The following is a 13,558-nucleotide window of genomic DNA, read 5'->3' on the forward strand; positions in this document are numbered from 1 at the left end:
TATACACACACACGCACACATCTATTTTTTAAAGTAAGCCTATTTTCCTCTTTTTCTGTTCTTCAGTGCCTATGGGAATGATTTTTTTTGGTGTTTTAAGGTCAGAATAAATTTTTTTTAAATAATAAATTGTATTGATGTTCATCTACTTCATTAATTGCTGCCTTCTTTGTTTTTCACAACAAGAAGACTTAAGGCCTGTTTTCTGGACCTTGAAACTAATCTGAGTAGTGGATTGGAGAAAAAAAATCCAAAAATATATATATTTTTAAATCAATACATCTTTCTACTAAGCAATAAACTAGATTACAAATGCTCTCCTATCAGGAGGGGAAAATAAAGATCAAATCAGAAAGAACAATGTTTGTGCAGATAATTTCAAGTAGGCCGTACAAATCTTCAAGATTAACAAAGGAGGGTGTCTTTTTTTTAAGAGAAGAATCCAGCTCATGTTTTATATGTGTCTCTGTAGATATTTTATTACACCAAGATATACAGATTATATTTTGTACTTTTCAGTGGAGTTATATTGCTTTGCCTGCGGGGCAGCAAGGTGATGCAGTGGATAGAGCACTGGGTTTGGAACCAGAAAAACTCATCTTCATGAGTTCAAATCCAACCTCAGATACTTACTAGCTGTGTGACCCTGGGCAAATCACTTAACCCTGTTTGCCTCAGTTTCCTCATCTGTAAAATGAGCTGAGGAAGGAAATGGCAAATCACTTCAGGATCTCTGCCAAGAAAACCTAAGGTGGACATGACTGAAAAACAAAAATTGCTTTACCCCCTCCCCCAAATCCTGCATTCAATAATAACATACATGAATAAGTTGCTATTACTTCCTCAAAATATTATTATTTCAGCCTTTCAATTACACGTTTTAAACAAAGCTCTTCTTACAAATTTCTTAGGGAAGACTACTATCCCTCTCTGTGCCCAAACTGTAGTGGTACTCTTGATTCCCATTAGGGAGAGGGACAGAAGGATGGATGACTATTCCATCCGAACTCAGAATTCAATCCTTCAAGCACAGGTGAACCAATTTTACATTTAAGGCTTATGAGAAAGATTTAAAGGCTGTGAGATTATTCATTTAGAAGAAAAGGCTGAAAGTGATTTACTGAATATATATTTTCTTTTTAGACTGTGGTGACCAGCTCTGCTCCATCTCTGCTTTAGACTAAAAGGAAAGAAAGGCTATTTAGTATTCATCTTTTCCCTCCCCTTTTGCCTCTGGGGCAGCTAGGTGGCACTCTGCCAGGCCTGGAGTCAGAAAGGCTCATCTTCCTAAGTTCAAATCTGGCCTCAGACACTCACTAGCGGTGTGACCCTGGGCGACCCCGTTTACCTTAGTTTCTTCATTTATAAAATGAGCTGGACAGGGAAATGGCAAACCACTCCAGCATTTTTGCCAAGAAAAGCTAAACAGGGTCACGAAGAGTTGGACATGACTGAAACGACTGAACAACAAAAAAAACTTTGCCTCTTGGTGACCTCAGTCAAATCACTTAACCGCCTTGGTTTCTTTGTAAAATGAGGAAGTTAGATTAGATGACCTATAAGGCCCCTCCCAGCTCAAATTTCAGATGCTATGATCCTCTAGGCCTCTCTCTACCCTCCCTTTTTCTTCAACTTCTCTCCCATGCCCAAACAATGGGAAAATGGAGAAAGTAAGAAAATTATTTTTAAATACTTTGCAAAACACACTTTGTAAGTACACTTAGCCATTGTTTTTTGGCCTGATTTCTTTAGAAAGTAACCTCACAAGTTATTTTATGGCTATGTTTTTTTATTCCCACTGAGTCTAAGTAATAAGGAATATTCTAACTACTACAGAATCTGATTGATAACATTCAGGGATGTAGAGTTTTTACTGAGTTTCTCTAACTCAATGAACCAACTTATAGAGGGCTTAAGTACTGTTTCTCTGGCTCTACACTATCAACCTTTGCGTGCAAACAAAGTGGGTTAACTAATTATCTGTGGGTTTATCTAATCTTAAACTAGCAACAGGTGAAAGTGGTCAAGGTATCTTTCCCCCTGTTGAATCCATTAACATTGTTTACTTGTACTCAGGTGAGGATACATTAAAAAAAAAAGCAAACAGGCAGACAAGACAAATATATCTTCTAAAAAGGGTATAGTACAAAAGACGTTTTCTCAGTCTGACTTTAGCAGGCACAAGGATTTATGGGGTACTTTAAACATATATATTTCCCAACGAACCGTGGGGGGTGTGCTTGCTTTTGCATACTCTATTTGGTACGTTACAGAACACCTCCCATTTGCCTGGATTTGGGATTTTCCAATGAAGCAGTGCCAGGTGGATGAAACATTAAACTTAGGTCAAAAGCCTTGGGCTATGTACACAGTTTTCTGATCTATTAAAAATAAAAAAAGGTTCTGTTTCCCACATAAGAATGCTAAAAGGATTAATCAATTGCCTACAAGTCTTCTTAACCACCCCAAAACTGGCCCAGCACACAGACACAGACACACATACACAGACACAAACACACAGACACACACACTCACACACACACAGAGACACACACACCAAAACCAAACCAGAATGATGCATCAGTTTTTCAATGCCTAAACATAGAAGTGTATGCCTACAAAGAAAGTTTAAACTGCAAAGGCATTTGCCAAGCTACCTGCAAAGCCCCTCAAAGGTGTTGGTGCCACTCAAGTTTTAAACAGCTCTTCACTTTATTTTTTGCACACTCAGAGGCAAATATAAAAGTTTTGTGGTTGTCGTTCAGTTGTTTCTGACTCTTTGTGGTCCCATTTGGGATTTTCTCAGCAAAGATATTGCAGTGTTTGCCATTTCCTTCTCCAACTCATTTTACAGATGAGGAAACTGAGGCAAACAGGGTTAGGTGACTTGCTCAGGGTCACATGACTAGTAAATGCTTGATGCCAGATTTGAACTCGGGAAGATGAGCCTTCCTGATTCCAAGCCCAGTGCTCCATCCACTGCGCCACCTTGCTGCCTTATAAAAGTTTAAGGGCTGAAATATTCCAGGACATTGGCTTTCCCCATAAAAAGACTTAATTCTAAGCCGGAGAAACTAAAAATGGCTGAACTATCAGAAGAGTTTCCAATTTTTTGATATCAGCTTCTCAGAGACATTAACATTACATTATAACATAAACATTATTTAATGTTTATTGAGCAGTCATGTTAGAAATACCTCTAGTGGACCAGAGGGAATGAACTGTACAATAATAGCTGCTACTTTTTATATTTATTATGTTTTAACAGTATGCTAGGTCTGTACAAAGCACACAAAAGAAGCTCAAGAAAGAAATTTGCTTTTGTTGACTTTGACTAGTTAAAAATTAGAAGGCTCAACATAGATAGCTAGATAGCTAGACATAAAGCAATATGTAGAGATATATCAATATAGAGATGTATATATATATATATATATATACACATATATGTAAACATAGCCATAAATACCATATATTACATATACTAACTATATGTAGTTAGTTAAAAATCATAAGGCCCAACAGAGAGAGAGACTGAGAGAGAGAGAGAGAGAGAGAGAGAGTTTTAGTTTTCTAAGTTGACTCTGTTCTTTAAAACTGACAAGCTGCTTGCTTCTGTGACAAGATTTGGGAACCTGTCTCTTGCCAGAAAACCTGCTGCATCCTCCAAGTACACATAATCCTTGAAACTCTAGTACTGAAGAAGAGACATCAGAGTAATGTTGAGGGTTGAGGCCAGGATAATACAGTGGCCAAATGTGAGACTGCAGAGTGGGGCCACCAGAGGCTTCCCTCTGACAGACTTCTGCACTTAGAAAGTCCAAGGGGCCCCCGTTGCATGCCTTATTCTGCTACCCCAGAGCCTAGTCAAAAGTATAGTTTATATTTTGCGTGTGTTTGCAGATTTTAAGGATCATTGTGCATCTTATATGTGCGAAACAGAGTACTTGGATTTCTGAGGAGTAATTACAGAAAAGGAAAACGTCCTTACCCCCTTGGGCCTGTGACCTAATGAAAGCAAGAGGGTAAGTTTGTGTATATAGGCTCATTCATGTAGGAGGAGTGTAGGTATTCCCAAACTACCACTATAAATGTCGTTTCAGACATGTCTGACTTTCCCTGACTCCATTTGGGGTTTTCTTGGCAAAGATACTGGAGTAGTTTGCCATTTTCTTCTCCAACTCATTTTACAGAGGAGGAACTGAGGCAAACAAGGTTAAGTGACTTGCCCAGGGTCATATAGTTAGTAAGTGTCTGAGGCTGGATTTGAAGTCAGGAAAATGAGGCCTAACACTCTATCCACTGCACCACCTAAGCTGCCTCACCACTATAAATGTAGATATATGAATGCTAGTAGGGCTGCCAAAGTACATGGTAATAAAAAGGTAATAAAGTTAAAAAAAGGTAGGTAATAAGTCTCTACAAAGGCTTCAGAAAAGGTGAGTCTTGAACAGAATTTTTACACAAGGGAGGTACATTGTTTTCCAGCAAAGAGAGATGGGGAGAAGGCACTCTAAGTATGGGACATGTTTGATGAGTTAGTGGCACAAGGCAAAGAACAGTATAGATGGTAAGTAGGATTTTTTTTCCACCCCAATTTGCATGTTTGAGTAATTCAACACTGTTATATCTGAGTAAAAATTATCTGAATAAGTGCTGAGCTCAGATACTTGTACGGAACTCCCATTAGTTTTGTAACACGTTTCAAAGGTCTCTATGATTTTGTTTTTCCTAAGGAATCTATGGTGTGTTATGGATTAGAAGGTAACTTTTATTTTTTAATCTTTAGGCTCAATGATGGGTATACTACTTACATCCTCTCTCCCACTCATAGGAATATGAGTTTCTTGAGAAAAGAACAATGTTAGTTTTAATTAAATTGTACTTCTTGCATGATAATGTACTTATGCAGCACATTCTTCTATAAATATAGGAACCTTCAAATAACGTCCATAAAGTAATTAAAAAATTTTTCTGCTATGCTTTTTTTCCAACTGGGAAGTAGTTAAATTAAGTTCACTTTATACAGAACTTTACAGAGTGTTTTCTTCACAATAATCCTGCAAGCAGAGCATTCCAGTATGATTATTCCTTTTATGTACAAGGAAAATGAAGCTCAGAGATCTGAAGGGGCTTTTCTAAGGCCACTCAGCTAATAAATAAATGTAAGAGTTGAGACTTGACTTAGGTATTAGAATTCGAAGCATTTGTTGTCTCACACCGTGCTGCTTATCTATGAGGTGCTGATACATACACATGCACGCACATCGGTATGTAAATATATTACTACTACTAATACAATGAGATAAACTGGTTTTTCAAAAAGTAGATTTTTTTTTTGCCATAGAGAATTTTTAAAAAACTAAATATGGACATGGATTTAAAGTTGGAAGGGACCTTTGATGTTATTTAGACCAATATCTTGATGTGATAGATTAGGAATTGGAGGTCTCTGATAGGTCAAGTGACTTACCCAGGGTCCTACAGATACTAAGTGGCAGTGAAATCAGGTCCTCAGACTCAATGTCCAGTACTATTTCCCAAACCTCTATGAGATCAGTCATTATGACTATGCACACTTGAATAATGCCATTTTAGAAAATCTTTAAAAACTACAAAAGGTAATCATTTTGATAATTCTAAAGCAAAATGTAAATAAGTTTTCTTTGATGTCTTTGATAAACAGATATATACTTAAAAACAAACTAAATACTAATTTTAAGGGTTTCATTGCAACATAACTGCTTAAGAAAGAAAATAATTCTAGTCCTCAATTTCCCTTTTTTAGTACCCTCTCCGTATGTTTCCCATATTAAGAAAGTAGCATTTTTAAAGCACACGTTGGTAATGGCAGGTGATAATTAATCTAGAATCTCAAAAGATTTACCAGAGATGACAAAATTAAATGGCAAATATACAAACCATTTCATAAGTTGTCACAGAGAATTCAAAGGCTCTTAAAAATAATTCAAAGAATAACATGAAGAATTTTAGGTTTGTATTTCAGTAAGAGGCCTTGCTCCCGTCCATATATTCCTGTTTCTATGTTAGCGGGGTGGGGGGGAAATCATTTCTAGGTAGAGAACAGGAATAAGATTATTTTCACTAAAATAAGATTGTAGAGACTCTTGCAATAAAGCATCAGTGACCTCCATTGTTGAGGCTTCCTGGAACAGTTGCAAAATTATTGCAGGACTCACAAAGACAAATCAAATAAATAGGTGTGTAAAACACTTGTCAATTGACAGAGAATTGACAAATCACTATGGTTCTGAGGGTACTGTTGGTTACAGAGATTTCTCTGTACATACATATCCACACCTAGAAATACATATGTGTGATATGTGTCTGTTAAATTATGGAATTCCATGAATCTTAGTTGGACATTAAAAAAAACAAACAAACCTCATTTCATTTGAATAAAGTATGGATTAGCTCTCCTGGTGTCTTCTTTCTGAGTCAGTCCTTTCTCATGGAGAATAAAGCAAAAGTAATATGCTGTTTATGCAGGAAAGAGCGTGGATTCACTGTAAATGAGCTCAATTCTTTTGGGAGAAGCCTTTGTATTTCCTTCTGCATATCTATTAATGCCTATTAATTAATAAATGACCATGAGGTGCTTGGCAAATATAAAGCATACTAAATAACTGAGATGATAGGAGTGTGGCTCCTCCAGGCTTTCCTCAAATCCATTTAAGACAACCTTCCTTTTCCACCCGGTACAGAGCTCATAATAAAGCCCGCAGTTTTTCATTTCTTTCTTATGGTTTCTTCACATGTGTTTCTCTTCTCCTCCTAGTTAGCTTGTAAGGTTCCCCCCAGAGCTGAAATGAACTGCATTCAATTTACTTTGTGTCTCCCTTACAGAGTCCAGAACTCTCTTCTGCACATCTTAGAAACTCCCCAAAAGCTGACGAACCAAGCCAGTGACACAGAGGATTTTCTTAAATGTGGGTCTGAGGCCAGAGATAGCTACCACAGTTGCCATAAAACCAACAGGGCCTTACAGAAAAGGCAAGAGACAAGTGTTGATAGAAGAGAGATTGGAGGTGACTGACGACCTGAGGTACAGCAAATATTGGACTATCAAGAGAGCCATGAAAGGTAAACACTATTCCATCCTGTGAAGGGGTTGGGGGAGGGGCTGGGGGGAAGGAGTCTAGAACACCCAGACGCAAAGATCCTTTTTAAAAAATGCGGCTTCCTTTAAAAATCTCTATCTGGATAGCCATAATCCTTTAACTCTGAATGATTAGAAATCTTTACCAAGTTGAAATGTTATGGCACCTCAGGGACAAAGAAAAGGCATAAATGATTTAGTTACGATGCTTCCTTTACACAAAGGATGAACTGTACAGATACATGCATATTAGAAATACTTGCATTATACATATTATATCTGCATATATTTATATATGTGCATGCAGATGTTATATTTATTTATATAGGCATAATAGCTTTACTTGGTCAAACTTAATCTTAGTGTCTTTTATCTATTGATTATCTTTCTGTATAAATATATATATATACACTATATATCTATGTATACCTATGTATATATGAACATACATGCACATGCACATATATAGTTTGTACATAATAATAGTTATAATAATAATATAATAATAAATAGTGCCTACTATGTGCTAGGCACTATGCTAAATGCCCTATAGATATTATCACATTTGATCTTTACCACAACCCTGGGAAGTAGGGGCTATTATTACCCTCATTTACATATTATCCTCATAATACAATGATTATCCTCATTTTACATTCAACCTCTGAGGCAGACAGAGATTAAGTGACTAGCAAATCTCTACAGCCACATTCGAATTCAAGCCTCCCTGCCTCCAGGCCAAGCACTCTATCCACTGCATCACCTGGCTTACAGTTTGTCTTACAAGTTGTCTCCTCCATTAGACTATGAGTCTGGTGCGAGGAGAATTTCTTTTTTTGCCTTTGTGTTTTCAGCACTTAGCACAGTGCCTGGCAAACAGTAAGCACTTAATAAATGCTATTTGAATTACTGACTGATGCTTAAAAGCTAGCAAAGTGCTTTATATACATTTTCTAATTTGTTTTTCCAAACAGTCCTATGAGATAGCTTTTATTGTTTAGTTGTTTTCAATAGTGTCTCATTCTTTGTGACCCCATTTGAGATTTTCTTGGCAAAGATACTGGGGTGGTTTGCTATTTCCTTCTCCAGCTCATTTTACAGATGAGGAAACTGAGGCAAGCAGGGTTAAGTGACTTGCCCAGGGTCACGCAGCTCATAAGTGTCTGAAGCCAGATTTGCACTCAGTAAAATGAGTCTTCCTGACTCTAGGCCCAGCACTCTATCCACTGCGCCACCTAGTTGCCCTATGAGGAATCTACCAGATAAGTTAAGTAACAACCATGGTCACATAGCTAATAAGTATCTCAGGTGGAATCTGAACCCAGGTCTTCCTGAACCTCAGGTCCAATACTCTTTCCTCCTCTTCCTCACTTACATCTACCAAACACTTTCCTTTTCTTTTTGATTTCTCTTTAAAATTCCAGGGTAGTACTACACAGACCTGCCACTTCCTGGGTACCCAGATCTGCCCATTGATTTCACGAAACACTTTGTTGACTGAAGAATCTGTAAGCCCAGACGAGTTAACCAACAAGTGAATGATGTGGTGTATATTTTTAAAATCAGGCAGAGAGAGGGCAGACTCCTACAGGTTTTGGCTGGGTGAGAGAATCCTGCTTATCCATGCCATGTGTCTTACGTGTCCTTGTCATGTTGTGCTTTGGGTTCAAGAGAGGTTGTTCAGTCGTTTCTGACTCTTTGTGACCCCATTTGGCATGTTCTTGGCAAAAATACTAGAGCGGTTTGTCATTTCCTTCTCCAGCTCATTTTACAGATGAGAAAACTGAGTAACCTTCCGAGAGTCACACAGCTAGTGTCTGAGGTGGGATCCGAACTCAGGAAGCTGAGTCTTCCTGACTCAAGGCCCAGATACTCTATCGACTGTGCTGCTGCTGGAGGAACCTCAGAGATTAACTATTCCAACAGAGGTCCCTGGAGTATTAGGGAGCATTTCTCCTACAGAAAGATTTTTCCAATTTTTTTTTCCCAACAGTCCACTAGGAAGGAAATAGACAAAATCTTTGAACTTCAAAAAGAACGTAAATATGTCATTTTCTCAAAACCTAATGTTTTAGTGTTTATCTCACAGGTGGGAAAACAAGATGCCTTATACATAGGGCTCTTCCCCTGTACCTACTCACAAATAGACCGTGGTTAAAAATAAGCTATCAATGGATTCGCCATACAGACCTAGGCAGTAAGGTATTTGTTCTTAACTCAGAAGTAGGGTATAAAGAGAGACAGTTTGTGAATTTGCCATTCAGAAATGAGGTATGCTTCCTGACAGTACTCCCTCAAAGATGTTATCTGTAATGGCCTACTTTATACATGCAAAACCTCTTAAACTATACATATATATACATATGTATATGTATATATACACACTATGAACTAGGTTAGAGAGGGATAAGGGGAAAAAAGTGAGGGATAGAAAAAGGGAGGGGACAAGGGAGGGGAAAAGAGTGGGAAATAGGTAGGAGAAAAGGGAAATGGGCAGGAGAGAGGGACTAGAAGAAGAGAGAGGAGGAGGTAAGGAGAGAAAGAGGTGGACTCAAATAGAAAATTGATTTACAATACTTGCTCAGCAGAGTGCAAAAGATTAAGTGATAAAAGGGTTTTAATCAGGGTTTTACACATTACTCTATTTACTCCTTAGTCCTCTGGCATTTCAGACACAAGATCAGAGTGATTTAGAATTGGAGGGGGCCTGAAAGGTCAGCTAGTCCAACCTCCATGAGCAAAGTGAAGCCCAGAGAGGGTGACATGCCCAAGGTCACAAGGCAGGGGAATAGTGGAGCCATGATCCAAACCCAAGGATTCTGGATCCAAGTCTAGTATTTCTACTCAACATTTGTTCATCCCTTTCAAGATAGTTGGGCTTAGCAATTTTTTTTTGGTGGAATGGTTATAAAGTTAGATCTTAAAACACCGACTGTATTCATATGTGGCAATTCCTGCTTAAGCTTTAACTGCTATAGAGGCTTCATCCACCAGATAAGAGTCCAGCCTTTCCAATAAATGAATCTACAAAGTAAAATTAGGTTCAAGCAGGTAGCAAAAATGAAAGAAAAACATCATACTTAAAAAAAATTATGAGGATACCCATTAGGTAGCTGCTTTATGGAGTAAATCAGATAATATTCTAGTTCAACTAGACTAACACTTATTAAGCCTTTACTACGTGTACAAGTTTTAGATTAGGACACCATAATAAACAATCCCACCTGTAAAATCCACAAACGTAAGCTGACAAAAACAACGCAAAATCCCCAAGTTATACTGTGGGGACCAATAGAAGGCCAGGTTTTCCTTATAAATACATTTTGATGTAGGCTTGTGATTTCACTGATATTTAAGGAACTCCTGGTATGGAGACTCCTTCCACCAAAGCCAAGCCACTTCAAGTGAGAATTTATATAAGTGACTCGCTCAGGTTCAGAACGGGTCAGAGGTAGGATTTGAATCCAGGTCTTCCTCACTCCAAGACCAGATCACTCAATTTATATAATCTGAGTTACATAAATTCATTAATTCACACTTGGAACCAATAATTTTTTTTTCAATATTCTAACTAACTGAAAGATTCTCTATCCAGGAAACATACTTCGTATAGTGGAAGGTAACTAGAGACTAGAGCAAAAGTTGAACCAGTGCTTGGCTTCACTGGGAGCTGTTTTTTTGTTTCCCACAGAGGGTCTGGTAGCAACCACTTTTAACAAAATGTCATTTCCAGGAAGAAGTTAGGTTTCAGCGAACAATGAAATTCCATTTCTGGTAGCATCCTTTAGGGAGCTTTAAGAAATTTATCATTGATTCATCACCTCTTTCAAAGGTAAATAAGTACAGAACGAGAAACAGACAAAAATGCATGCTGTGTACATCTATAGGTCATACCCACGAGTTCAGGAATTTTATTTCTTGTCTCCAAGATATCTTTCCAAGATTATGTATAAGGCAGATATTCACATTTTTTTAAAGATGCAAAGGCGTGGCTGTGAATAGGTAATCTGTGCAGTATGAGCACTGGTTCATATACATATAAATAGTTAATATAGTTCTCTGACTGCCACCCCATTCCTCTGTTCCAGATGCTGTTTCCCAAATATATATTAAAGGAAAAAAACAAATAAACAACAAAAGCAAAACAGTAATCCAATAAAGGCCCCAAGTGATTCTAATGCAATGTGATTATTGTTGATCAGCATGTATGTTCAATAAAAGATATAATGGATGTGCTTTTTACTTAGTCTCTTGAAATAGTATTTTGCAGTGCTCCAAGAGGGTTGGTATTGATGGAGTTTGGTGAAGAGGACAGGGGTAATGTATCTTACTGATTGGTTCCACCGCATCGTAAAGGATGCTTGCCATCTTTCCTTTTTATTGTCCAAGTTACTTCTGAAAAACCCGATGAGGGGGAGAAAAAAAAATCCCAAATGTTCAATCTCTAAGTCAAGGCCACCACTATTTAAAAAAGTTGGCTGATCTGTTACACCCTAATTACCTTACAACTCTGTGCCATGGCAGAAGGCCTGTCAGCAGAATTTATTTACAACCCTGGAGGAAAAAATCCTCTTGCTGTTTTCACTTCGTGCAGAAGATAAGTTTGCAAAACGAAACACTTGGCAGTGCTTCAAACACTCACTGTCTGGTGGTGTTGATAATGCAATTCTCTTCCGATTACAGCAACATCTATGATGCTGTCTAATCCATGTAAACAATCATGTCCAACCGGACTGTACTTACTGACTGTACAGAAATCAGTCCCATCATCACCTAAATTACTTAACCATTTCTATTGCTAGAAGTCTGTTGACTGTTACTGGAAGATATCAATGTGGCACTGGCAAACCTTTTAGTCCTATGAAAGTAGTCAAACTCATTGCAGATGAGAGGACTGGTGGTGAGAGAGAATTTTATTAATATCTAGAATTTGTTTAAAGAGCTTTTAAGAATCCTATGAATCATTAACAGATTTTTTTTAAAAGCCTAGGATTTTCCCAGAAAAGGGTTAACCTTTCTAAAAAATCCTTATTGAATCAAACTCACATTCTATCTACAATAACTTAAAAAACTTAAAATAATTGTCTATGATTCACAATTTATCTACAATGCCTTCAAAATAAAAGTGCTCCAGGGGAATATAAAGCCCATGGTCATTTTTTTTCTTTCTAGTTTAGCAATGAAAAAAAAATCAATGTAGCTTGATATCTTGAAATTATAATCTTCCAGCATGTGAACAATATCCCAGAAATAAGAAAGGTTCCTGTCTTACTGGAAAGTCTATCAAAATTGTGCAGTGCAACAGGTGAAAAGCCATTTGGGAAAATATTTGCTAAAATGAATCTCCCAGTCTAACTCCCACAGGTGAGACATTATCTTCCATAACACAGCTGAAATAGGTTTGTCCAATATTTGAGGCTAAATTACACACTTTGGAAAGAGAGGCTCCATCTATTGGGTATTCCCAACTGCAATAAAGAAAAACAGACCAAGGAAGGGACAAATGAATAACATAAAAATGCATTTACTCACTGTGTTAAAATTTGGAAAGAGGCCGACAGCAGAACTACTATCCACTGGAAAGGACATAAATGGTTTGATATCCAGGGAAGGTTGCATCATCAGGGTAGGTGTGCGCACAAGTGCAGGAAGTGTGGTACTGTGGCATGTACTACCTGCCAAGAACAACAACAGCAAAAAAGGAATTCAATCACTCTCACACTCCATCTCTCTCGCAAACCTGTGGGCACAGGAATGAGACTGCTGTGTTGCAACCTAGAAGAGATATATTACACGGGAGCAATAAAACGGTCCAGGAGGAGTCAATACGATTAAAAGGCACCTTACTTTCTCATTGTCTAAATGATGCAGAGTGCTTCCCTATGGCCAGGGCCATGCTTGCCCAGACTCTGAAAAGACATATGGCACATGAATCATACCGGCGGGTATTGTAGAATGAGAACGTCTCTAAGTCTGAGCAGCAACAACAAGCCAAAAAGGCAAGAGAAAGAAGGGGAGGAGCTTCTATTAAAGCCAGATGCCTTTTACCATGTGGAGTTGCCTTATACCTGACAGTATTGAATGGTTAGTAGAGACATTTTATGTGATCCATAGATTTGGGAACAGTAGTGATTGTTTTGTTTTGTTAGTAGAGGAAAAGGAACATTAATGCCCCATGGCTACTGTCTGCTTCCAAGGAAGCTGTCACTTAAATTATTTGTTTTCATAAAACAAAACAACTCGAGGATTTTTCCTCTTGTTTGTGGATAATTAAAACATATGTAGGGGAGAGGATGAGATCAGGAAAAGGGAAGGGAGATTTGGGGGCAATGTTGTACAAATATACATAGCTCAAGACCAGACTATAAATGAGATTTTTTTCTGCCCTGAGATTTTAAATTATTATAAATTCTTTCATTCCTTTTTTAACAGTTATAT

The 13,558-nt window shown here is 37.8% G+C and overlaps 1 protein-coding gene across 2 annotated transcripts in view; it reads right to left on the bottom strand.

Annotated features, from left to right (window-relative positions):
- Nucleotides 1–12,790, bottom strand: part of ZNF385B (zinc finger protein 385B) — a 105,734-nt gene extending 92,944 nt beyond the window's left edge. For both annotated transcript variants that reach the window (XM_036742685.1, XM_036742684.1), the window contains exon 1: nucleotides 12,653–12,790. In XM_036742685.1, coding sequence (XP_036598580.1) covers nucleotides 12,653–12,742 — 90 coding nt within the window. In that variant the 5' untranslated portion in view covers nucleotides 12,743–12,790. The remainder of the gene's footprint in view (nucleotides 1–12,652) is intronic.
- Between the last annotated feature and the right edge of the window lie 768 nt (nucleotides 12,791–13,558).

The sequence above is a fragment of the Trichosurus vulpecula genome, chromosome 2, assembly GCF_011100635.1.
Source record: "Trichosurus vulpecula isolate mTriVul1 chromosome 2, mTriVul1.pri, whole genome shotgun sequence".
NCBI lineage: Eukaryota > Metazoa > Chordata > Mammalia > Diprotodontia > Phalangeridae > Trichosurus > Trichosurus vulpecula.